Below are 26,180 nucleotides of genomic sequence, written 5' to 3' on the forward strand. Positions count from 1 at the left end.
CTCGGGGACCGGACTGTGCTAACACTTGTGGGAGGAGCTACTCCCGGCCCCTAGCTTCATGCAGGAACCCCGCGTGCTCACACAGCTCAGCAGCCCCTGGGGCTCACAGGGGACGTAGACTTCACCAGTGCCCATGACGCTGCAGGTCCCGCTGGTCTTGAGGACACTGGTGCCCCCCGGGCAGTACTCAGTCCTCAGCACGGGGGTGCTGACCACACAGGGCTCATAGAGGACTGCGCCTTTGGAGCTGCTCACGGCTGTGGGAACAAGGAGTGAGGCTCAGGGTCCCTTACTGTGTGGCTGGAAGGGCATGGCCCTCAAATCTCTCAGCCAGGCCATGTCCCCACCTGCTGCCGCTCACCGACAAGCACACCCCCATTCCAGCCACCCGCTTCCCACGCTAGCCGCAAAAAGTGCTTAGAAGCTCTCCTCTTTCCCCACAGCCTTGGCTTCTGCTTCATGCCCTCAGTTTCTACTTGTCTGAACCTGCTTAGAAACTGCTTTCTCCAGAAAGGCAGCCCCTTGTCATGAGGGTTCCCGGCAGCTTCTGGGGCCCCACAGCCTGAGGGCCTGTTCCTTTTCTCCTCCTCACATGATTCTGACTTCACCTCCATTTGACCGGGAGCTCCTGGCTCCCTCCATCTGACACAGCTCCCCCTTGGGGTGGGGAAAACATGCTGAAGTCTGGGCCAGGGTGCTGTGGTCTGTCCTTGTCAGGTGGATCAGCCCCCACGACCCCAGAGCCCCAGGGGAGTACACAACTACTCACAGATATTCACTGGCCCGATGCCTTCGCACAACCTGGAGGAAGAGGAAAGAAGACACAGGGTAACTGCATCAGAGAGAACAAGCCCCGATAAACGCAGGGCACCCCTCCTCCTGTCCAGGCCGCCCCCCCTCCCCCCCACTGCTGTGTTCAGGAGGAGTGCCCGCAGATTCTGGGCTGTTTGGGACTTTCCTTGACTGCAGGATGGGCCGTCGCAGCGCAGCCTCAGCAGTGACCAGAGGCGACCAGAGACAGGAGAACGTACCCTTGGAGCATGGATGGCCCTGACCCACCTGTGCTCCTCGCCCTCCAGCAGCCGCCTGTAGGTGGCGATCTCGATGTCCAGGCCCAGCTTGGAGTTCATCACCTCCTGGTACTCCTTGAGCAGGCAGGCCATGTCCTGCTTGGCCTTCTGCAGGGCCTCCTCCAGCCCTACCAGCTTGCACTTGGCGTCACTGAGGGCCGCCTCGCCCTGCTGCTCCGCCTGGGTCACCGCAGCCTCCAGCTTGCAGCGCTGGGGGAGAGGGCACAGCAAGGCGTTACTGGGGTCCCCAAGGAGTCCCAGGCTGACTCTCAGAAGAGTAGGGAGAACATGGTCATTGTGAGATGATAAAAAATACATATATTGGTCTCTGCCCCCAGTTCCTGGCACAGAAGTCCCAAATCTTTGTAATTCCCCAAGTGATAAACATCAGGATCATCCTTTGATTTCATATTTGGTCTTTGACCCTGGGTTCTGACACAGAGATCTCCAATCCCTTGGGACTCCTGGAAGGTAGCAGTGTCTTTTGTTCTAATGAGGTGACTCGGGCCGAGTCTTCGATGGCTCCTGGATGAGGGCTGCTCACCAGAAGGACCAAGTCATGACTAGAAGCTTGAGGTTTTCAGTCCCACCCCCTATTTCTGGAGAGAGGAGAGGGGCTGGAAATGGACTTAATCATTGATCATGCCCAGGAGAGGAGGTCTCTATAAAATCCCCAAAGTCTGGGGTTTGCACGGCTTTTGGGTTGGTGAGCACACGCAGAGGTGGTGGGACACTCATGTGCCCAGAGCACGGCATAGAAGTTCCATGTCCTTCCCGCCTACCCTACCCTGTGTGTCTCTTCCAACTGGGTGTTCATCTGTGTTCTTTATCATTGCCTTTTGTAACAAACTGCTAAATAGTAAGTAAGCTGTTTCCTGAGTTCCGTGAGCCATTCTAGTGAATTAATCGAACCTGAAGAGGGGATCATGGGAACCTCCGATGTACAGCTGAGGGGTCACAACCTGGACTCGCGATTGGCATGTGAAGTAGGGGCAGTGAGGTGGGACCCTTACTCTGTGGGATCTGACCCTCTCTCCAGGTAGATAGTGTCTGAGTTGAGCTGAACCCTAGGACACCAGCTGGGGTGGCATAATTGCCTGGGTGGGCAGCTTTGTGAGTGTGGGAGGAAGGTGACACTCATGGGAACACATAGGAGGAGGCAGATTTCCTTCACAGTCATGGGGCCATGCCAGATTCAAAGCTGCTGAACTTTCAACCTAGGGTTGTGACATCTGGTTCTTCCCGAGATGTCGGACCAACTTCTGTCTATAACACCTCAAGGAGGTGTGAGCGATTTCTTTGGGGCTAATAGATTGGAAGTGTCTGGCTGGTCTTCACCAGCCTGGGAGAACAGAGTGGGTCTGCGTTTATGGACGCCTGGGAGTCATCTGGAATTTCAGGATCACCCGACTGGAGTCTTTGGGTTTGAAGGAACCATGTCAGCCATGTCAACCATCTTTTCATCAAGAGGAGTACCCTTGCTATTTCATCTGTGACCAAAGGTGACCTAGCGTCCGTTGGGACCTTGCTGTTTCCTTAGGCTGCTCCCGCTGTTGGTCAGCTTTTTAAGAAAGGGTTTGTTCCCTCATAAGCAAGGGGCACAAGTTCATTCCCACTTCCAAGTGCTCCCAGGGAGAATGGAACCACCCCCCAGGACCAGTGATGGGGGAGCCCGTGATGGGGCCTCAGGACCATGGCTTTCTGGCCTTACCTGGGCTTTCACGTTCTCAATTTCTTGCTGAAGCCGCTGGATCAGCTTGTTCATTTCCAGGATCTCGTTCTTGCGGTTGCGGAGGTTGTCACAGTGGTTCCCAGCTGTCAGCCGCAGCTCCTCATACTGCCAGGGCCGGGACAGGCAGGTCAGAGCCCTGGGCTCAGGCACCTGCACCACGGCGCCTCGCCACCCCTGTTCTCACCATCCAGTGTCTCTCCTCCAGTGGTTTCCTAGCTCAGGGCTCTCTGGGTTCTTATACTTGTTCTGCTCTCCATCCCCTTTCCATTTCTTGTCAATTTTGGGGTCTTTTTCTGGGATGCTTCTTATTTCCTTCCCCAGCCCTGAACCTTCAGGCTTATTAAATACTACTCTAAGCTCTCCTTTTCTCTGTTTAGCTGTTCTGTGGCTCATCTTTTTCTCCCAAGCCCAGAGCCCCAGGGTCTCTGGAGGGCTCCTTCCCCTTTAGAGTTCTCTCCAGATCTTAGAAGGGGTCTCTGTGCTCAGTCTGCGATGCTGGACAGATCTGGGAGTGAGGACAGACCAAGTCTACCTCACTGGGGTGAGTACCTTCGTACATTCCCCTTCAAAACAATAGAAAACAAAATGCAATGCTGCTTCCTACTTTGACTTAACATTTTTAAAAAACCTTTGCAGCTCCAAATTCAATTTCTGAATAATGTTTTATCAATTTACATCTATAGATTAAAAACAAGTAGCCAACTTTAGATTTTCCACATAGAGAAGGCAAAACAAGTGATAAGCAAATCACTCTCTTTGGCCCTTTTGTTGTTTGGCTGTTGTGACAAAGCCTGCCGTTGCCTTAGCAATACGCACTCTCCTCATCTTCCAACAGAACTCTGCTTTTATTTGGGGTGGCAGTGAGCCCAGATAAGAGAATATTTATTGGCTTTTCATTAATGAGATCTATGGGTAACACTTCCAGGAAAGCTGTTTAAAGTCGGGGATGACCCTGTTGGCATGTTTCTTTTGCCCTGTGTTCTTCCTGCCTGGAATGAACATGTGAGATCAGTGATAAGGCAGCCTTCTTGGGACATGAGGCAACCGTGAGGATTACTGCAATCTTAAGGATAGCAGAACAGAAAGCAAGAAGAAGCCTGTGTCCCTGATGGGAACATAGAACCCCCGTATCATCTGTAGGCAGTCTGTTTCTGTAACCTCTTTGAGGACAGGGGTGGTGTGACTCTTAGTACCCTCACGGTGCCACACATTTCAATAAGACCGTCCTTCCCCAGCTACCCTATTCAAAACCTCATTCCCACAACACTCCCTGCACTTCATGCTGATTGATTTTCTTCAAAGCACACATCACCATCTAGCGTACTCCAAGCTTACTGATTCAATACCTTGCGTATCATCTGCTCCTCCACCCCTCCCCCCGCCTCTAGAATGAAAGTGACTGGAAGGCAGGGTTTGCTGTCTCTTCTGTCTCCTGCTGGAATCCAGCAACTAGAACAGTGTTTGGAGGTTGATGGATGCTCAATAAACAGTTGTTGGATGAATAAAGGACTGAGCGAATGAATGTATGGTGCCTCTCACAGACAGGACCGGTGAGACAGAGATGATAATATTTGCAAAATCAAATTGCCCTTGGGGTATCAATCTCTGTCCCAGCAAGCCCCTAATTGCCTAAGTCTGGGGCCGCCTTAATGACCGCTCCTGCCCTGCCATTAGTGCCCACTGCACCATTAGCCTTCCTCACGCCTTGAAGCCCAGGGCCCTCTTTGCAGTCATTGGCAATTAGTGCTTCTCGAGTGCAGCCTAAAGGAATACTTCCAGTGTCTGTGGGTGGGTAAAGGTGGGAAGCCCCAGCACCCTGATGATAGGCTTGGGCTGTCCGTGGGGTCCCCTCCCACAAGCTCTGCAGGGACCTGGCAGAAACAACAGGAGGTTCCCTGTGATTGTGGTGTGACACAGCCCTCGTTATCATCTCACTCAGTCCCTAGGGGAGGCGGGTCTGGGGTCCCAGCCAGGCCCTGCCCAGGTCCTCACCCGGCTCTGGTACCAGGCCTCGGCTTCAGCTTTGCTGCGGCTGGCGATGTCATCATACTGGGCCTTGATCTCGGCAATGATGCCGTCCACGTCCAGCTCCCGGCTGTTGTCCATCTTCACAATGACGGAGGTCTCAGAGATCTGAGACTGGAGCAGGCAGATCTCCTGGGTGGGGGGCACGTGGGAGCGCGTGAGCATTTTGAGGACAAAAGTGGAGGAGCAGAAGAGGGAAACAGCTCTGACTTTCCCATAGCAGATTTGCACAGGAATTTGCAAGGCTGTCCTGAGTCTTCCATCACCAACCTGTTCTTCATTCCCCACCCCTCTCCCCACCCCGAGTTACACAGACTCAAGAACCAAGGTCTGGGCCCTCTGAATTCTAGGTGTCTCACTGCCTGAGAATTTCTTCCCATGCTCACTTTTGAGTCAGCTTGCTCTGGACCATACCTGCCAGTGGAAGCCCTCCCACTCCATCGTGCCCATGGAACTGGCCCCTGACCGAGCATCTGTGGGCAGTGGGGCTGTAGGTACCTCCTCATACAGGCCTTTCAGGAAGTCGATCTCCTGGACCAGTGCCTCCGCGTTGGTCTCCAGGTCAGCCTTCATCAGGAAGGCTGTGTCCACATCCTACGGCCAGAGCAGGGACAACCATAATCTGGGGCAGGGGGAACAGGTGAGGCCACCCTCTCCTCCCATCAGGTCACCTCCCAGGCAAGCTGGTGGCAGCTGTGGGACCCAGGTGTAGGCGCATGTGGAAGTGAAAAGGTGACAAAGCCAAGGACGGAGGGGAGGGGCCCCAACCCCAGGACCACATGCCTGGGCCTGGCACCCTGATGGGGAAAGATGGGGAAGGATTGGAGTAGGTTTTGAAGGATCCTTGAGTGCAGGTTCTCAGAGCCCGCTGTGTGGTGCACGGGCCATAGAACACCTTGGTGTTTATCTGAGAAACCATCGCTCTTGTTTTCCTCTTCTGTGTCAGAGTCAGAGTTTTTGTTTGGTTTTCAGTTTGGCATTAGCTCTTCCTCCCACTTCTCGGGCAGGTGTAGACACAACCCTAACCGGGTCAGGCCCCCATGCGTTGGGAGGTGGAGGCCAGGTCAATCACTGCCCTTCTGCAAGAAGTGGGGGAAGGCTGGCTTTCCTCTTTCCCAGGGTCGGTGGGGTTGGCCCTGGGCTCCGATGGGAGAGAGGCCCCGTCGGGGGTGGGTGGGCTGCAGACACGTTTGGACCCGGTCAGGGGCTGAGTGTGGGGAGGCCACCTGGGCCAACTCGGGGGGCCTTCTCTCTCCCTGCACCGCCCTCCCTCACCTTCTTCAAGGCAACAAACTCATTCTCAGCACAGGGCCGCAGGGAGAGCTCCTCTTCATACCTAGTGGGTGGGCAGGAAGAAATATTTTAGTCTGGCCTGGGCGTTCAGAAGTGGCCCAAGGGAGGGAGTCTGGGAAGTAAACCTGCCTCTCAGTGACTTAATGCTCTAAGGAGTCGCCAGGCCCAGTCCTCATATCACTGGACACCTGTAGCTCCTCTGACCACTCAGGACAGACAATTGTCATCCTAGCCTCTCATTAGCCACTGTGTGTGTTGACCTCCCTCCCCACTCCCCATTCCTGTGATTATCATCTTCTGGGAAGTCCTTCTCCAGACCACCTCCATTCCTTGTTGCTGCTAAGGAAGCCCACGTCATGCAGTTGCTTCCTCTGGGAAGGTGATAAAGAGTTGACTGCCTTCTCTGAGTTGTTCTCAGCTTTGGCTGCAGACACTGGAACCTCAGCCTGCCCCTTGCCCTCCCCACCAGGAGAGGTCCGAGGCTGGCCTCTATTTGCCGAGGTAGCAATTACCTACTTCACCAGAGCCGTAGAGACAGCCTGGCCACCTCTAGGCTTCGAGGGAGCTCCCCGCCCACTCCCTGTCCCTCTGGGCAATGGAATCAGGGCCAGGGGGTCAGTCTGGCGGGGATGACTCAGTCTGATGAGTGCTATTGATCCATTAATAGCCTTGCTGTGCTTCCTGACGCCCAACCTTCCTTATTCCAGCGGACCTTGGCCTCAGCATGGGCCCTGGGAGCTGGAGACTTCTGCCCGGGCAGGAATCCCAGCTCGGGCAGGTGCTAGTCTTGTGACTGTGGGGAAGGGTCCGGGGAGGGGGACTTTTCTGTGTCTCAGCTTCATTGTGTACAGAATGAGAATGACACCGGTCCAGCCTCATGTAGCTGCAGTGAGCTAACTCATGCCACAAATAGCGTCTGCCAAGCACTGGGCCCCTGGCATGGGGCACAGGCTTCATAAGTATCGGCTGCTACTATCGAAACAGCATTTAGTCTCATCCTTCTACCCCCACTTGTCCAATCCAAAGTCCTCATCAGGAGCTGCAAACCATGTGTCCTGCCCACCTTGTATGTTACCCGTCAAGAAAGGCATAGCTCTGGTCGAGAGGGCTGGCCTCACCACATCTCACCTGTTGTGGTCTGCTGGAGTGGTCCTCTCTCACTTGTATACTCTGGCCCTTCCTGTCCCCTGCTCCCATCCTTTTCCTTTTCCTGGGATCTACTCTAGAATCCCCTTTTGTAAGGCCCAACTAGAATGAAACTTCATCATGGCCCCGAGCAAATGGCACCTCCTCCAGGAAGCTTTCCTGGGCTCTGTCTGTGCCTTCACTGTCCTGGCATTCCTTTCCGCTTCTGCCCCGTACCCCATCGTAGCTGTTGGCTGGTGCGTGTGGAGGTCTGTGCAGGACCGGGGCGTTTGGAGGGCGGGAGACAGCTCGGCACAGTGTCTGGTATCAGGAAGGCATAGGACTGACTCCTGCAGTGTGAGTGACCACCATGTGGCTCTATTCCACTGATGCACATCCCTTAGGGACAGTGGCTCTCAGCCTACTTGTACTGCTGCTTGTCAGTGGAAATGTGTCTCTCTCAACCCTCACCCGGGCCCTGGACCAGAGACACCCACCTAGGATGAAGCAATGTATTCTGGCCTCAGGCCTCTTACAGGCGCTAGACCTAGTAGCCAGCAAGCTCCTAGTTAACATCTGTTTTGGCTCCCTTCTCCTGGGAGGCGGGCTGGGAGCTTCCCTCAGAAAGGGCAAGTCTAGCAGGCTACCTGACCTTAACCACAAGTGCTGGGGACGTAGAGCCCTGCTCATGGGGAGGGGGATGGCTTCTAGCTGTGGACTCTGAGGTTGAGGTCTGGGAGCTGAGCATTGGGGAGTGAGAGAAAAAGGCGGGCCAGGTTAGCTTGGGTGTGGTCCCAGGAGGTGCCGAGAGGGGTGTATCAGGAGGAAGGGATAGTGGGAAGAAAAGCATAGAAGGAAGAAGGTTTGGACGCCTGTTTGGGGAATAAGATATGGTTCCAGATCTGAACGGGGATTGCTAGAAGCTACGGCAGACCAGGTGGTTGAGCAGAGCCCTGGAGGGCAGGGAATGGCAGGAAAAAGAGCTAGTATTGCAGGGACATGGACAGGGCCTTATTGAGGGAGGGCGGCAGGAAGGGCGGTAAAGACCAATACACGATTTCAGAGCTTCTGCCGCATGCCCGACGGGCAGTGTCCTAGCTGCTCTCTTGTGTTACCCCACCACACTGTTGCTGCTACCTGATCGACGAAGCTGGAGGCCTCCCACTGTAGAGATGGGGAAACTGAGGCCCAGGTCGTTGATGGAGCTTGCTCCAGCCTCCCTGGTGGGCTGAAAGTAGGCCACACTCACTTTTTCTTGTAGCTTTCCAGCACGTCCTGGAGGCTGCTGAGCTCAGACTCCAGCCTGGCCCGGTCCCCTGCCACGCAGTCCAGCTGCCGCCGAAGGGCAGAGATGTAGGCCTGGAAGATGGGCTCGATGTTGCTCTGACAGCACCTTTGCTGCTGCATGAAGTTCCACTTGGTCTCCAGCAGCTTGTTCTTCTGCTCCAGGAACCGCACCTGCCGTCCAGATCAGGGAGTCACCGAGAGCAGGGAGCCCAGGGACCGTAACAGGTGACAGGCTGGGTGGCCAATGGAATCAGTGTGTGCTCTTAATCCCAACACGTTGCTGCCAATGTGCTAAAGTTTTCAGATAAGTTTCCCTGCGTAGACTGGCCTGGGAGGGTTTGTCTCCATGAATCCCCTGCCTGGGGGAGCTTTTATAAGACCCCCACCTTCTCCCCTAAGGTTTGCACATTGTCATGGGAGGAGTAGTGTCCCGAGAGGTCTGGGACAGGTCCCCCTCCCAGTTCTGCCTGTCGGCCTCCCACGAGCCTTGCGATCTCGACCAACACATCCTGTCCCTTCAAGCCTCACTCGGCTTCCTAAGGTTGGTATTGTGCATGGGAAGCTCTTCAGGATTCTTCATATTAATGCAAGCAGGTGACATGATGCCTGGGAGTTCAGGCTTTCTCTGGTCACAGCCTGGGGGCACTCAGGGGAGGTCAGATCAAAAGCGTGGTCCTGAGACTCTAAGCTCTCTCCCCTGACTCTGATGTACCCTGCGAGGCTGTGTCCAAAAAACATCCCCATCGTGGGAACATGGAGAACACCCAGGTGACCTTTCTGTTTTGGTGATTTAGGAACCGAGAAGAGGAGAAGCTCAGTGAGCGATCACGGCCACCCCCTTAGCCATCAGCAGAGGGAACCAGTGTCAGATCCTTGAAAGAAATCTGCAGAGGGAGAAACGTTGCCCTATATCTGGTCAATGGCTGCATCACTGGGAGGCTCCCAGCCTTATGAAGGTGGTGTGATGTTGCGGAAAGTCAGAGCCCAGAACTTAGTGAGCTTTAAAGATAAAACTGTAAGTGGAACAGTTCCCATTTACTGAAATGAGTTTCTTTTTGGAGCCCTTTTACCTATCTTACCTCTTTTGACTCCCCACCACCAAGGCCCCCTTCCCCACCGGGTAGCAAGAGCCCCGAGGCTGAGAAGTGAACGGTTTGCACAGGACCCCAGGGGAGCAGTCAGGGCTGGAGCCAACACCAGGGCCCAGGACTCCTGATTTCTGACTCAAGATTCTTTGCCCTATAGCCGGGGGTCAGCGAAAACACTGGCTCAGCCCCTGATCCCGAGAGCCTCCCTGGAGTATGGAAACAGATGCAAAGGCAGCTGCTTGGGTTTCCAATTGGTCTGTTCGGTGCCTTTCGAAGGCTGCACACTGCCCTTCCCTGTAGCCTTTCGGAGCTGTGGTTTTGGTGACAGCGACTGTGTGCTCCCTGTGCTGACTGCTCTACCTTCTCCTTATACTAGACCTCCTCCGGGGGCAAATCTGGGGTTGCAGTGCTCATCCCTGCCTCCAGGCAGGCCCAAGGCTCTCACCCCAGCTCAGGCCCTCAGAAGGCGACTCTGTTGTCAAAGCCTCCTCTGCCTCATTGGTTTTTCTTTTCAGTATCTATCATTGCTTTGGAAGTTCCTCTTATAGTCTGACCTCACACAGCCCTGGTGATTTTCTCAGCTAATATTCAAAGGGAGATGACAAGAGAGTGAAAAAAGAATGAGCAGGAAGAAATGTCTTGCACTGAGCTGGATCTAAGCAGCTTTCTACGGTTTGGGGGCGTCATCTACAGCGCCCTCTCAGCTGCCAGCCTCTCCTTGGCCCCGATGCAAAGTGCTCTCTGTGTGCCACAGCCCCAAGCATGGCTCCTCCCTGTTACCTTGTTGATGAAGGATGCAAAGCGGTTGTTCAGGCACTTAATCTGCTCCTTCTCGTCCCTCTTCACCCTTTGCACAGCCGGGTCGATCTCCAGCTCGAGCGGGACCAGCAGGCTCTCATTGATGGTGACAGGGGCGATGCAGGGCGAGGACCCACAGGGGGCCCCCACTCGGTACCCAAAGCCGGGCAGGCCACACCTGGAGGCCACCCGGGGCCTCCCGAAGCCCACGTTGCAGAGGCTCCGGGAGCCCAGACAGCCCAGGGCGCGGAGGGCCCCCCCACCCCCGGGCCGGCACGGCCCTTTGCTCACGGTATAGTGGGTGACCATCCGGGGGAGGACAGCTGAGCAGGAGCTGAAGCTCCGACCTCCGCATCGGGAGCCCAGCTGGAAGGAGCGACACGACATGGTGGGAGAGACGCAGAGAGGCGGCTGACGGGGACAGCGGGAGGCCCGAGTTATCGAGTCAGCCCAGCTTCCTCACCTTTTATCTCGTTGGAGATGGAGGGCCAGGCAGAGTCAAACCCCAAATCACCATTAACAGGTTTATAAGCTTGGGCTATTGGCAGCTGCTAAGTACCAAGGTGGATAATTAGGGTAGCAAAGAGCAAAGGGTGGGAGCCAATGGGCAGTGTTGCTGTCCTCTTTCCTCGTTTATGGGGGCAATGAAAATGGCCAGCCAGCCAGACGTTTGGCATTTTGGGTGGCTCAGCCTCAAGGAAAGGGAGATTTAGGACTTTATGCCATTTTACGGTTGGGAGAGAGGCATGAATTACACACCCCTGTTGCCCAAGACTAGAGGCCAAATTAATTATGCTTGGGGATGCTCTTTTCCCCCAAAGCTGCTTTTCTGTAGATGCGCCAGATCCAAGGGCCCTCGGTAGGCTCCTAGGTGTTTCTAGAAGCTCCCTGGGAGGGAGGATTTTGAGGTGGGAGAAGCCCCCACAAGCAGGTTGGGACCTGCCCCTCCTCAGGCCAGGTAGGAGCCGGCTCTGGCTCAGTACTTCTGGGGCTCCCGACATGGACTCTTGTCTCTGGGGCCCGTTTAGTCCAAAAATGCCTGCAGAGGACTCAAGAGGAGGGGGAGGAAGAGATGCTCTCCCCAGGACCCCTTGGCCCCTCAAAGATGCACTGATGTCAGCCATTAGGTTGGCATTATTGTGTCACTAGCCTTTTGCCTTTTGTCCCCACCCAATCCCTAGCCTCCCTGAGGTAGACAGAGCCTGCTCTAACCTGAGGACATTTCCAGGGACCGTTGTTGCCCTCAGGAATTGCTCAGATGGATGCGGGATACCAGCTTCCTCCCCAGCACCCAGGTCATAGCTCTTTGGAGATGCCTGAAGTGCCTCCTAATTCTCTTCCCTCTCCCTTTCCATCAGTTCCCTCCATGAGACCTCTGCTGTTGCTGACTGTCTTTCCCTGCCATACTGGCTTTTTTCCAGGTCACAATTAAGCCAAAATAATAATAATAATAATAATATTTATTGGGCGTTTACTGAGTGCTGGGACCACCTCAAGCTCTACACCCACGATCTCATTTAATTGCTTGACGGCACCATGATGTAGTTTCTGTTTTATAGATGAGAACGTAAGGAGCAGAGTGATTAAGTAAGTACCCTGAACCACACAGCGCATCCATGGTAGGCTGGGGTTCAGTCCTATTCTTTCTGTCGGCACCATGCTCTGCCACTCTGGTGGAGAGAAGCCTGGTTGAGAATGTGAGTCTCCTGCCAATATGCATTATGTCTTCTCTGTTCCACCTGAAGATTAGGAGCCTGGAGCTCCATAGTTTTGGTCTAACTGTGCTATTTCACTGTCGCCTTCTTCCTAGTCTTGACTTTGGGTCCTAAAATGCTGGGGAGGGAAATTGAGGTTTGGGGAGGTCAGGGGTGTCGCAGAAGGCCAAAGGCAATGGCGGGAGGCAGAGGTGAGGTGGGGTAGGTCTTGTTGCATGATGGCAGGAGAGAGGGATTCCCATTCTGCCCTGGGGTAAGCGTCACAGAAGTGGGCCCAGGAGATGGTGTGAGAGTGGATAGTGACACTAAGAAGCCAGATCGGAGAGCAGCCCCTCAACACTCCAAGGCCAGAGCGTAGTGCAGTGACATGTTGCGTCCCCGGGAGCCCGGGACCAGAGCTGGGGATCAGAGAGTAGGGGAGTGCTGGATCTGTTAAGGTCAGAAGGCACCTGCTCCCAGAGAACACAGGTTCCAAGGCTGCCCTCTGAATGTGAGATAAGACGCAGACTCTACCAAGACCAAAAGAGCTCAGTGACACTTTATTGAAGCGGTTTCAGGAACTAGGCAGGCATGGGAAGTAGGCAGTTTGGGAAGGTTTGAAATAATCAGAGCAGGGTGACTTTTTCTCTGACTTCATATTTCTCCTGTCTTCATGTCCACCGCGGACAACCAGGCCCTGCTTGCCTTTGGAATGCATTTTGGTCTTGAATGCATGGTGGGTGTTTTGAGAGCTCCCAGATCCTCACGTAGGGAAACCGCTCTGTGAAGGTCGGTCTTAGAAAGATCCCTGGGCCTATGCAGCTCCGCTCCTCCACTGCTCTTCCTCTTCCTCTACCTCTGCTTCCTTCATAGGTCGAACAAGCACCCTCTGAGAGTGAGCAAAGTTGTCAGAGGAAGGACTGTCTCTCTCCCGAGTCTGCCCTCTCAGGCCTCCCTGTGGGGCATGGGGTTTGGTGGGCTACCTTGAGAGTGCAGTTCTAGCCAGGCCTGGGGCACAGGCAAATCCGCACCGTAGACATGTCAGAGACAGGGAGATGGAAAAGAAAGGTCAGGAGGGAGGGAACAGGATATATTGCCAAATGGATGAGTGGGAGGGGAAGAAAAGAGAGAAATAAAGGAGCAGAGGGGAGGGGTGAAGAGAGGGGACACACAGGGCTGCGGAGGAGGAGCAGAACAAGGAGGGAGGGTGGAAAAAGCAAGATAAAAAGGAAAGAGAACTTTCCAGAGAGGAGATATGGCTACCACAGAGCAAGGAGAAAGTCTCCTGAGTTCTTCTGTGGGAGGATTCTCCCAGGGCCATTCTAACACAGGCTGAATGGGTTCCTTTTCCTGGTCATCTGCTGCCCGGCTACCTTCCCATGCCTGGCTTAGCCTGCCTCCCTCCCACTCAGCAGCAGGGCATTTCTGTGTGGGACGCTAATTCTAATATTGGCCTAAATGAGGCAGAACTGAAAGGAATTTGGCTATGAACTACCATGGAGTATAGCCCCAGGCCATGGAGAACTTTTGCCTTCTTGATAAAATCATTCTAATCTAATATGAATAATCGAGTCGGTCATGTTTCAAAGGGTGTTGATTCCTTATTCCAATATTCTGATGGTGGGAGAGTGGTCAGGGGAAGTGGCTGAGGGCCCAGCAAGGGACAAGACGGGAGGAAGTGAAGACACAACATCCTGCTTGGATTGGCAGACTTCCCTGGTTGGAGGGCCTTGCAGGAAAGGATCTTGTTTGCGGCGAGAGAGCACATGCATGGGAACTCTGGTCTAGACTACACGCAACTTCTTTGGGGGCATCAATTCTAAGCTCCCTCCTACCCCATAAAGGACTTTGGGCAGCATGGATCTGGCTCTGGTGGGGAGGATGACCCTACGGTGCTCCAGCTCTGGGAGCTGCCGATGGGCAAAGTCCTAGCCCAGGTCTTGGCATAGAGGAGTTGAGTGGGCATTAGTTGAAGTGGATGCCTGGGGCCCCTGGAGGGCCCTGGGATAAGGAGCAGGGGGGGTGTATCCCTGTGGGGATGTGTCTGGAGGCAGAGGGATGGACAAGATGATCTTAGAACTCAAAGACCACTCCCCACGCCTCCTGCTGTTGATTCTGTGCATGGGGCATCAGCAAAGCGGCAGGCCTTAGGGCTGGGGATCAGGGGAGCCTGGAGGCAGGAGCCTGGAGGGTGGGGCCCTTTAGCTCCTGTAACTCTTCTTGGTGGACGATGTCTTGGAGATGATGCGCATGCTGGAGCTGTTGCCGCTCATGCTGCGGCTGCTGGTGGAACTGAAGCCGCCTCCGGAGCTGTAGCCCAGGCTGCTGCTGTAGCCGCCACCTCCTGACATGCAGAGGCCGCCGCCTGAGCTGTAGCCAGTGCCCCCGCTGGAGGAGACCACGGCTGTGGAGACAAGGCACAGGGCACATTGGTAGGCTGCTCTGGGTCGGGGCTTCCCCGTCCCGCCCCCAGAACAGGAATGTCCTGGACCCAGAGGGTGGTAATGGACACCTGCCCCCCACGTGAGCATCTGTAGAGCATGACACGCTGCCCCCCCTGTGAGCATCTGTAGAGGATGTCGCATTTTCAAAGCACTTTCACAGCTGTGACCATGTTGATCTCATCAGGCCGAGAGAACACCATTACTACCATCATCTCTACTTTCCAGAGGGAGAATGGGGGTGCAGAGACATCAAGTGGCAAGTCCAGGGTCATTCTTGCTGTGTCCATTTCTCGGCTGCACGGGGTTCTCATACCGGATGGAGCATGAGGCCTCATGTGCTGGGCAGGAGCATAGGCTCCCATACTGGAAGAGGCCGGAAGGCCACCTAGGTGAGTGTCCCCCAACTGCAATCGTTCTGACACATCACCGAGAGGCAATGGTTTATAGTGTCCGCTTAACTACGTTCAGTGACAGGGAGCTCACTACCATGGGACACAGCTCCCCATAGCCTGTCAAACATTCGAAGATGCCTTGTTGACCTCCCCTCTCTGTCTTAATGACATCTCTGCCCACATCTATCCCAACACCTTGTTAGTGATGCTATTGCTTCTGTTTTGATGCCCACTTTTCTATTATCCCAAGACATTTACTCACAGATATTCACGGGTCCGACACCTTCCCCAGTGAGTCTGTTGTGGGGAGGAAGAGGGGAGAGAAAGAGATATTTCATTTGCTGAGATGTTGAAGAGCCCTGGGCTCTTGTGTCTCCAGCTGTCACTTTCATCTAGCTAATATGAACCTGCGAGGGGAATCTAGAAGAGAGACCAAATCAAAAGACATAGAAATAGGGAAAGGGATGCGTGTTTGCTAGCTGGAGAGGGACATTCTGATTGTAGGAATCTCCGGCAAGCACGGAGCCCCAGATGCCCATCCCCAGTGTAGCCTGGGGGCTGGGTAGGAATGGCTCTGCCAGTGGCCTTCCAGGTAGTCATGGGCCACCTCTGCCTGACATCATCACTCTGATCCTCTGCCCTGGGTGCAGTAGCAACGATGGGAGAGGCTGAGACTGCAGGGCGCCTCTAGGGAACGGCTGCATCTTAACCCTGTTTCTGCCTTTGGAATTTCTATCTGGGACCTGATACTGGGGCTCTTGGTATCTGTGGTATCTGTTTGAGCCATGGTGGGAGCCAAGGTTCCTGAGCAGCCATGGTCGGGGAAGGCCCTCTACCTGCACTCCTCGCCCTCCAGCAGCTTGCGGTAGGTGGCGATCTCGATGTCTAGGGCCAGCTTGACGTTCATGAGCTCCTGGTACTCGCGCAGCTGCCGGGCCATGTCCTGCTTGGCCTTCTGCAAGGCGTCCTCCAGCTCAGCCAGCTTGTTCTTGGCATCCTTGAGGGCCAGCTCCCCGCGCTGCTCAGCATCAGCGATGGCGTTCTGAAGCGTGGCACACTGCCAGGGGCACAGGGGAGTTTGTGAGGTCACCCCCAGAGAACGGAGTAAGATGTGCATTTAAGGTTAAACATATGGGAGAATTTCCTGAAATGGATTTCATGCAAAGGAACTTGGAGTTTCATCATCTTTAAAAATAAGATTAATCAGGGAACCAAGGTGGCTCAGTGGATTAAGCCTCTGTCTTCAGCTCAGGCCATGATCTCAAGGTCCTGGGATCGAGTCCCGTATCTGGCTGTCTGCTCAGCAGGGAGCCTGCTTCCCCCTCTCCCTCCGCCTGCCTCTCTACCTACTTGTGATCTCTCTCTCTGTCAAATAAAGATAGATAGACAGATAAATAAATAAATAAATAAATAAATAAATACAAGATTAATTTCTGTCCTCCCGGGATAATTTGAGACTTAACCATAAGGGAGAAAAAGATTTTTGGGGGAGATGGCCCTTTACGATGCCGCACTTCTCTGCATAGTTTTGCCTTGTATGTCCCCAGAGGGCAGACCCTTCTGTTGAGGAGCAGCTGATGGGTAGATCTCAGAAAGTCCTGCCCTTCCTGGTGGGGCAGGAGACCGCACAGTCACAATCCTGGATGGTCCCTCATTTGGGGAGGTTTCTTTCTGCATGGGCTGCATTGGTACCAGGCCCAGGACCGCCGATGGGCAGGGGCACGGGTGGAATGTCTGTGGGAGCTCAGCCCTACCTGCTTCTTCAGGTTATCAATCTCAGAGCGCAGCCTCTGCATCACACGGTTCAGCTCGGAGATCTCCATCCTGGTGGTGCGGAGGTCATCCCCATGCTGGCCGGCTGACCGCTGCAGCTCCTCATACTGGGGGGACGTGGTGGGGTGGAGAGGGGGTGGTCAGGCCAGAGGCAAGATGGCTGTGGCTTCCCAGGGCCAGACAGTCTACCAGGGTGCTTCTTGGAAGTGCCTCCCTTTGTCCCCACTGCTGCCTTCCATCAGATTCCATCTGCACTGTCTCTCAGCTGACCTCAATGTCTGCTGACCCCACCCCACAGCTGGACCCGCCCTATGTCTGGTCTCTCATCCTTCCCCCTCTGTATCAGGTTATCTTTTCCTCAGGAGCTCAGCAGCACGCAGAGTGCTTTTCACTCTCTGATTTTTAAGCTCTTTCATATTTTTGGCTCCCCCGCTCAGAGAGTTTTCTCTAACCTGAAAAATCTCATTGTGTGGTCCATGTCAACCCTTTGCTCCCAGCCCCGCAGCCACTGTCTGCTGTACCTCCCTTCTCCGGATCCAGGAGGCTGAGCCTTGCTCTAGTTCCTACCTTCCCTCTCTGGGTCCTGCTGGCTGGTGCTGTCTAGCTGTCCCTTGCTGGCCTCTATAGGGCATTTGAGGTGTGTCCATCCTCCCCCTTGCAGAGGACTGACCACCTCCTGCTTCATCTGGTTGCTCCTCCAGGATCCTGATGGTGCTGCCCAAGGGGTACTCCTGACAGAGGGTAAACTCAGGCTGAACTCATATCCCTTTGACCCCATCTGAATGGGACACCTGACAGGACAAGGCTCTTACCTAATTTACCTTTGAAATCCCAGTTCTCTAAGACTGTTTCACGGACTTGACCTTGACACCTCACCTTGGTCTGGTACCAGGACTCGGCCTCAGCCCGGCTACGGTTGGCAATGTCCTCGTATTGGGCCTTGACCTCAGAGATGATGCTGTCCAGGTCCAGCTTGCGGTTGTTGTCCATGGACAGGACCACGGAGGTTTCTGAGATCTGGGCTTGAAGCTGAGCCAACTCCTGTGTTGGGGGTCAAACAGAACAGCTGAAGCAGGGTGTGTGTGTGTGTGTGTGTGTGTGTGTGTGTATTGGGAGACAGTGGCCAGGCCCAGGAAACAGACATTGGTGTCAAGGATCTCACTTGCCCTGTTGGGGTGCAGTCCTCTGTACTGGCCCGAAGGGCTGGGAAGGACATTAGGGAGGTCACTGAGTTTACACCCGGGCTTGAACATCACCTCATCTGCACGTGGGGAGCAGCCACACAGGGAACTCTAGCCGGCATCCTCCAGCAGTCACTCCCGCTATCAAGGGAGTGGAGTGCACCTTGCTGTGACCTGTCAGTGCTGGGCTGTCTCAGGTTCTGAGAAAATACAACCTTTCACACCAAATCAAGAAATCCTCTTGTGACAGAAAACTGAGTCACAAGGAGGCAGAAAGCTCTGCTGCATCTCAATCCTGTTTCCCAACTTAGCTCCTCCCTGTTCCTCAGGGATGGGAAATGGAAAATCAGCTCAAGACAGCAGAAAGGGCACCAGAGCAAAGCATTGGAGTCTGGGTTAGATTACTTCTCTGAGTCTCAGGGGGGCTGGTCCTAGCACTGTTTCACATGCTTCCTGCGAGGATTAAACCAATTCATGTCTACATAACTGTTTTTGAAACAGTAAACCACAAATTATTTGTAATTGATCACTTTCCAGAATCATCTAAGGGGGCGGTTCCACCTCTAAGGTTGCTGGATCCTGAGACCAGCAACAGTAGTAGCATTATCTGGGAACTCGTTAGAAGTGCAATATTTTGGCTCCTACCCTAGGTTCACCGAATCAGAACTGGTATTTTAACAAGTGGTCTAGAAGATTCTGACGCACTTTAAAATTTGAGAATCCCTGGTCCACAGCACTAATCTAAGTAAAAATATTCCTTTCCTTTGTTTATTAAGGATTGGCTCAGGCATTCCCTGCTTCAAGCAATTATTATTTTGTTGTTGTTTTGCAATGTTTTTCCTACCTAGTTTTCCTGGTAGCTGACCTAGCATGAGTAGAGGGGTTGTCTCAGCCCACATGCTTACAGCTGTCAGCATTGTAGTGAACAAGCAGAGAAAAATGATGCCTTTTTTTTTTTGTCCCTATGTGGGTGGCAGGGTGGTCACTGCACCTGTCCAAAGCCATGGAGCCCAGGCTCCTGCTCCCAGAACATGACCCACTTCTGTTGGACCCCAAACATATGCCATGGGCATATCACCTGTCCTTATCAGGCCTACTGGGGGGCATACAATGCACCTTTCACCCCATCTTGACCACTCTCCTCCAGCCACCTTGGCCTCCTCCTGGCATTCCTGAGTCCTCATTTCTTCCCGTTTCTCGTCAGCTGTCACCCACCTCCTGCCTGTCACCATTCCCTATTTCTCTCCATCAGCCCTACTATGCCTGAAATGGCAGAGTTATCCCATCCTCTCTGTGCTACCCATCTCTTCCACTGTAATAGAAGCTCCAAGAACTTAGAGGCTATGTTGTGTCTGCTCAGTACTGCTCCTGCAGCCCCAAGGACAGTGTCTGGCATATGGAATTGCAAGTGATACACGTCTTCAGGAGAGCCGGGCATCTGCCCTTGGTGCTTCTAAAAGCACCTGAGGGTTCACTAATTACCACTTGGTTTGTGAAATGGCATCATTCTGCAGCCCCTCTAGGAAGAGTATCTGGTAAATTTGTGCTGGGTTTGAGTAAACCAGGATGCCCAGTGACGTCTCTGGAAAGCACAAGCAATTCATCAACAAGAGTTTTGTTTTTGGTTTTTTGTTTGTTTGTTTTGTTTTGCTTTGTTTTTTTGTCTGACCAATAGCACATGCATGGTCCAAGTGGTCAAGGTTGAATATCTTGCCTGACCCCCCAGCTGCTCTAGGGAAACTCATTTTGTTCCTTGGTAGGGAAAGCAGCATATGCTCTATGAATTCCAACCTGGGGACAGGGTGGGGAGCAGAGAGGAGACGAGGGAAGGAGTCGGCAGCCTGTGTGCCCAGCCCAGGCCCCCAGCCCCTGACACTGCTTACCGCATCATAGAAAGCTCTCAGGAAGTTGATTTCATCCATCAAGGCATCCACCTTGGCCTCCAGCTCCACCTTGCTCATGTAGGCGGCGTCCACGTCCTGGACACAGAACATGCTATCACTCTGAGGCCCATCCCTGGTGCGGCAGCCAGCCCGTCTGGCTGAGAGCTAGGCTGGAGAACGTCAGCGCCCAGGGATGAGAGCGTTTCTCTGTTCCAGGCTTTGGATTGGAACTTGCAGGAGGGCGAAGACCATGTGGGGACCAGGGCTGTCAGGGAATGCTCACCTGTTCCCTAACTCATGTTACATGGACAGATCTTAGGTCACCTGCACTGGTGAGATCAATATCATTCTGGGTCCGTGGGTTTTGGCTGCCTCTGGGCTCTCCCAGCCTCTCCGCAGGCCCTCCTCCTCACACTCTCAGCCCCTTCCTGGGCTGCACACAGGGCTGCTCCGTTCTCCCTCCCCAGCTGTTCTCCCCTCCCTCTGCCTGCCCCTGCTCAGCAGGAAGGCCCACCACTCCATGGAGCCATTCCCTGTCCTGTCCCTGTCCTTCTGAGCATGACTGAGCCTTAGCTCAGCACAGGGCCCGTTTTGCTCATTTTTCCCTGCCGGGACTATACACGGGGAGGGGCTGGTGTCATGATTTATAGCCTGGATTCTGGAGTCCCAGATCCTGACTCACTTCTGATTTTTTGGGTAAACTTGGGCCACTTACTTAACCTCCCTGAGCCTGAGTTTTTGCACTTCTAGAGTAAAACCTGCTTCAAAGATCAGCTACATGAGTTAAAAGGTGCCAGGCCACTGGCTTCAGTGGCATCACTCCCAGAAGGGGCTCCTTGGGCCTGGGATCCAGGAGGGAGCGACTGCCGCCTCACCTTCTTGAGCACCACAAACTCATTCTCCGCCACTGTACGTCTGTTGATTTCTTCCTCATACCTGTGGGAAGGATCAAGAAGTGGATTGTCAAGGTGATCATGTATAATATATAAAAATATGGAATCAATATGTTGGACACCTGAAATAAATATCCTATTGTAGGCCAATCATAATACAAATAAGTGGATGGGTGTTAGGAGCAGGCTTCTGGGAGTGAGGTCCAACAGTGGGGGCCATACTGGGGTAGGCGGTGTGGGTCTCCAGAAAAACCATGGAAAGTGAGCCACTGTACTTGTGTTCCCCCATCCCCCATAAGTCACACAACCACTTCTGTCCAAATACAACTCAAGACCAAAACAACAGTAAAGCAGAACCACCCTCATTCCTTCTGAGGTTGTCTTTCTCAAGGCTTTGCTCCATAGAGTACTGATGTCCCCATAAGGGGGCCAGCAGCCTTCCTTTTTCCGTTGGTGTTACCCCAAGCCAAACAGAAGGAAGGAACAAAGGAGTGGTCTGGTCCGAGGCAGACAGTCCCAGGCCTTGACTGGCTCCTGCACCCTGTGGTACCCTCACATGGTCTTGCCACTCTGGTCTTAGCTAAACCGAACCATAGAGAGGGAACCATCCTCAGGCTAATAGGGGTCCTCCCTCCCCCTCTGCCCAGACTTCTCATTTTTCAATTTGCCCCTAGACAGCAGCCCTTCTCCCCTCCTACCCCCTAGGGGATAAGGAGATGCACTTTTGCTCACTGAGCTCTGGGAAGGAAGCTTCCCTTCTGCTCTAGGTGACCCATTTCCTCCCCAGCCCTCCTAAGCATCAATGAGTCCTACCCTCTTAGCAGCTCTGGGTGGTTGGGGTTTGGGTTTTGTTTCTTCTTCCTCCCAACAGAGTACACTGGGTCAGGTCACTTAACCTTTCAGAGGCTCTTTTTCACCTCTGAATGGCTTGTCATTTTTTTTTTTAAACCACCAGGTACTACCCCACACTAAGTATATGTGGTATATATACTAAGTATATGTGGTATATATATATATATATATATATATATATATATATATATATATACACACACACACACACACATATATGTATATATATATATAGTGTATATATAAGTATATATACTAAGTATATTGTGTTTCCTCCACTGTCCAGTAGAATCTGAGAAAAACTCTTTCCTGCCACTGAATCTTCAGTACTGTTCCTTCTCCAGAGCAGATGTGGTTTTCCTTATTGTTTCCTCGTGCTGCCTTTTAATAAAATCTGAATCTTCTCCCCCAACTCCACGTAACTGTCCTCACCTACTGTGTTTTCTGTCTCACAGTCCCTCTCCCTGCATGGGCCTCTTAAGGTCCCTGCCACAGGAATACCACTGTCCATTAACCAGGACACACTCTTCAGCTGATCCCCCCAAAGTCCTCCCCGGTGCCTCTGTCTTTCTCCACCTTGAGTGTTAAGTCTCTTCCTCCAGGAAGATTTCTTAGACTGAAACACTGTTACTCCATGTTGCATACATATTATAAATTATCCATCTCCACTTGTTTCTCTTGCCTGTGTCTGCATCATTAAACACACAATCATCCCTATAATAAAAATAGCTAACACTTATTTAAAAATTACTAGGCACTGGACACTCTACCAAGCATTCCAAATGCAAATTTTGATATAATATTCTCAACCCCTACCGGGTGGGCACTATTAATATGCTCTTTAACAAACAAAGGAACTAGAGTTCAGGGAGTCTGAGGTCATTCAATTAGTAAATAGTGGAGCCAAGATTCCATAGTGCTGCCCAATAGAACTTCCTGCACCAGTGGAAATGCTCTATATTTATATCCAGTCTGGGCCCCATCAGCCACATGTAGCAACTGAGCCCTTGAAATGGGGCTAACGTGACTGAGGAACTAACATTTAAGTTTTATTTAATTTTAATTACTTAAAATTTAAACGGCCACAGGTGTGTGGTGGCTACCATTTAAATTCATCTCAGACCTGAATTCTCATTACATTATACCAATTATAACCGAAACTCCTTATCAACTCCCTTATTTTGTTTGGACCAAGAGCATTAGACATAAATTAAAACAACAGAAGTAAGAAGCTGCTTGAATCTACAGGCAAAAGCATGCCATCATGTTTAGTGGGCTGGGTTTGTGTGTGGTTCCACAGAGAAGGCAGCAAATCTGTCTCCTTTTGCTTTGTTCCTGGCCTTGGCCAAGGTTGGGATGAGTGCGTGCCCTCGTGTACGTTAGCAATGGGGCTGAGTTAAACAGATGTGAGAGTGAGAGTCTATGGGTTTGATTCTGAACTCATGAGTTGCCACCTGCACAACGTTGGCTAAGTCAGAGGCTGTCTCCAAGCCTCACTGCCCCCATCTGCAGAGTTCACACGGTGGTTGTGCAAAACCCACTCTTGGTGCCCGTGCAGGTCATCATCATCTCCAGCCCTACCTCTCCCCAAAGCCTCAATGTTCTTGACCACAGGGTCCCAGTTCTTTATCTGATTCTGCCTCACTGCCCTGAGTGTGCATCCCACTGCCCCACTAGACTGGATACTTTCAGAGAGCAGGGCCTCCCCAGGACCCTCAGGGCAGGGCCCTTGCCGGAGCTGGCTGAGCATCTACTCACTTGTTCTTAAAGTCTTCCACCACCTCCTGCATGTTCTTCAACTCCGTCTCCAGCCGCGTCTGCTCACCACCCAGGCAGTCCAGCTGCCGTCTCAGGTTGCTGATATAGGCTTCAAACATGGGCTCGATGTTGGCCCTGGTGGTTTTATGCTCCTGCAGGAGGCTCCATTTGGTCTCCAGGACCTTGTTCTGCTGCTCCAGGAACCGCACCTGCCCAGACCGGAGGGGAGAGACATGAGGACTGCCCTGCAGCAGCCTCCCAGAGGGCTCTGCGACACAGGGCCCCCAACAATGCAGGGAGGCCCTCTAGGAGCTTGGAGCCCAGGTGGCAGTCTCCTCCTTGTCCTGATCCTAGAAGGAGCCTGGAACGTAGAGAACCACACAAATGTGGATGAAATGGGCCTGGGAGACAGGCAGTGGCTTAAGTAGGAGGTGGGAGAAGTAAGGAGGACTGGGACCAGAAGGGCTGGAAACCATCTGCATCCACCAAACAATGCTGACGGAAAGAACCCTCCACCATCATCTGGCTGGGTGGGATTTTGATTCCCATTAAATGGGTAGGAGGTTCTTGGCAGAAAATTTAGTCGGTCCATTTCTTTTCCCACGTGATTTCTCTAGATCTAGAATCTGGACTCAGTTGTTCATACAGTCCAGGAATGCCAAAATGGGTCACTCTAAAGTTACACTGGGGGACCTAGCCACAATGCCAGCCATGTCTTTGGCCTGCTGTGTGGCCTAGGAAGCCCCCTCTGCTCTCTCGGGTTCCTTGTGGTCTTGTGCTACTAGTCTGGTTTGCTTGAGTTGTACTCATCTATCTGCTCCTGTATCTGTGAGGCAGCCTTGGGAATATGCAAAACCTTTCTCTTTATGCAAAGTCTTTCTTTTGGGGTCCCTTGGAATGACACACAGCCTCAGAATGAAGCAATGAAGGAGTCTCCATAACTTTGGAGATGGCAGTGTGCCTCTAGAGGGCCTTTAACAAATTCCCCTCTTGCTCTGCCCACCTTTCTTCTCTGTTGTTAAAAGAAGAGGGGTAATCCCGGCCTCAAGTCCCTCCCTATCACATCTCCTTTCCCCACATCCCCTCCAGATGAACCAAACAAGGCAGAGCCTGCTTTCCCCCCTCAGAGCCAGTCTCCTGGAAACCTCACATCTGTTGGTGCAAATACCAGGCCAAGTGGGGTGACATGGGTGATCAAAAGGAAGAACCCGTTTCTCAACGGTCCCTTTGGTTAGACTGGCATATTCGCAGATATGGATGAGACATTCCATAGCCTGTTAGACCTGCAGAGTCACCTTGGAGTCTATTTGTCCAACCCAACCAAGGCCTAAGAAGTTAGGGGATGTTCTCCTAGCACTAGAATTTCAGTTGGAAGAGTCTAGCACTCTTCTTTCCAGGTCTCATATATGGAGCCAGAACAAGTCAGATCCTTGAACTTGTTCTTCCCAGACAAAGCAACAAGCTCACGGGGGAACCAGTGGCAGAACAGAAGAGAAAACTTCTCTTCCCAGACCTGGGGAAATCCCTAGGAGGGCAGGCCATTCCACAGGGTGCCTTCAGGGCTGACGTCACAGGTCAGCTCTCACTAGAAGAAAAGTGGGAAAGCCAGCCCCTTGTCAACGACTCGGCTTCCCTGACATACCCAAGTCACCAGGGAAGTCACCACAGGAGGACTTGCTCCTTTTAACTGCAGGAAAAAGTGATCCTAGCGCGCTTCTCATAACCTTTCATTCCTTCATTCCTTTGCCTTCAAAATGATCCCTTTTTGCTGTCTGACTTCCAGTACACATTCATTATCCATCAAAAGAGCAATGGCCTTGCAGTAGGTCAGACAGCTCTGGAGTGTGGAGATGAACATTTTTCTGCTCCCACCTCAACAAGGTAGGAAACCACTCCTTCTTTCACCAAGTCAGCAGTCTTCCCAGCCCCCAGGATTGCAGGTCCTGGGAAAGTTCCAGGTGACCTCAGAAAAGCACAGAAAATAGAGATACCCCCAAACACCTGCTGCTTTTCTGGTGGGGATCCCACTTGCCTCTCACCTTGTCAATGAAGGAGGCGAACTTGTTGTTGAGGGTCTTGATCTGCTCCTTTTCCTCCTTTCGCACCCGCTGGAGGGAGGGATCGATCTCCAGGTGGAGGGGGGTCAGGAGGCTTTGGTTGACAGTGACCTCCTGGATGCCCCCAGAGCCAGACATCATCCCGCCTCCAAATCCATACCCGCCGAAGGCTCCCCCCGCCCTGTAGCCCATGCCTCCGAGCCCCAGCCCATAGCCGGCACCTCCACCGCTGGCCCGGCTACAGCGGTAGCCTCCACTGATGGAGATTCTTTTGCTACCCCCGAAGCTGTGAAGGCTCCTCGTCCCGAAGCCACCCGCACAGCTGCCCCCGAAGCTCTTCCCGCCCTGGGACACAGACACAGAGCTGAAGCTGGGCCGGCAGCCTGGGAGGAGGCTGGCCGAGGAAGCACTGAAGTTCCGAGTGCCTCCTGACTTGATGGTGACAGAAGATCGTTGGGTCATGGTGGGAGCTGGTGCCAGAGAGTCAGAGGAGCACAAGTGTCAAAGGGATGAGGAGCCTTCCAAGTCTAACTGTCCCAGACTCTCCTTGACTTTTATCCCTTTCAAGAACTGGGCTTGGCCGGAGAAGATCAAAGACCACTCTGTTGAGTTCACCTCAATGGCATGTCTGGCCAGCACCCATTTTCCTGCCCCCTAATCATCATGGGAAACACCCTACCTAGGGCAGGACCAGGCCTGGGGATTCGGGCCCGGGGCAGGCGTGGGTCCTGAGCCCCCCGCCCGCCCAGGTTCTCAGGCTCACACGGCAGGCACTCCCACTCTTTCTAAGCTGTTCCTCTCTTTGGATTCCCAGGTCTGGGACTCTGAACCCAAG

At 53.1% G+C, this 26,180-nt stretch overlaps 2 protein-coding genes across 2 annotated transcripts; both read right to left on the reverse strand.

Annotated features, from left to right (window-relative positions):
* Positions 1 to 4: 4 nt before the first annotated feature.
* KRT82 (keratin 82) lies at positions 5 to 10,805 on the reverse strand. The gene is made up of 9 exons (XM_046012549.1): positions 10,401 to 10,805; positions 8,495 to 8,703; positions 6,103 to 6,163; positions 5,326 to 5,421; positions 4,795 to 4,959; positions 2,782 to 2,907; positions 1,060 to 1,280; positions 770 to 801; positions 5 to 257 (listed from the first exon to the last, which is right to left on the reverse strand). The coding sequence occupies exons 1-9, from the start codon at positions 10,803 to 10,805 to the stop codon at positions 19 to 21; spliced, it is 1,554 nt and encodes a 517-aa protein (XP_045868505.1). The 3' UTR covers positions 5 to 18.
* A 3,508-nt stretch (positions 10,806 to 14,313) lies between these two features.
* Positions 14,314 to 25,807, reverse strand: LOC123946671 (keratin, type II cytoskeletal 5-like). The gene is made up of 9 exons (XM_046012316.1): positions 25,328 to 25,807; positions 23,289 to 23,497; positions 20,661 to 20,721; positions 19,786 to 19,881; positions 17,598 to 17,762; positions 16,703 to 16,828; positions 15,785 to 16,005; positions 15,211 to 15,245; positions 14,314 to 14,516 (listed from the first exon to the last, which is right to left on the reverse strand). Exons 1-9 carry the CDS (start codon positions 25,805 to 25,807, stop codon positions 14,314 to 14,316), a joined length of 1,596 nt encoding a protein of 531 aa, XP_045868272.1.
* Positions 25,808 to 26,180: the final 373 nt, after the last annotated feature.

This window comes from Meles meles, chromosome 7 (assembly GCF_922984935.1).
Source record: "Meles meles chromosome 7, mMelMel3.1 paternal haplotype, whole genome shotgun sequence".
NCBI classification, from domain to species: domain Eukaryota; kingdom Metazoa; phylum Chordata; class Mammalia; order Carnivora; family Mustelidae; genus Meles; species Meles meles.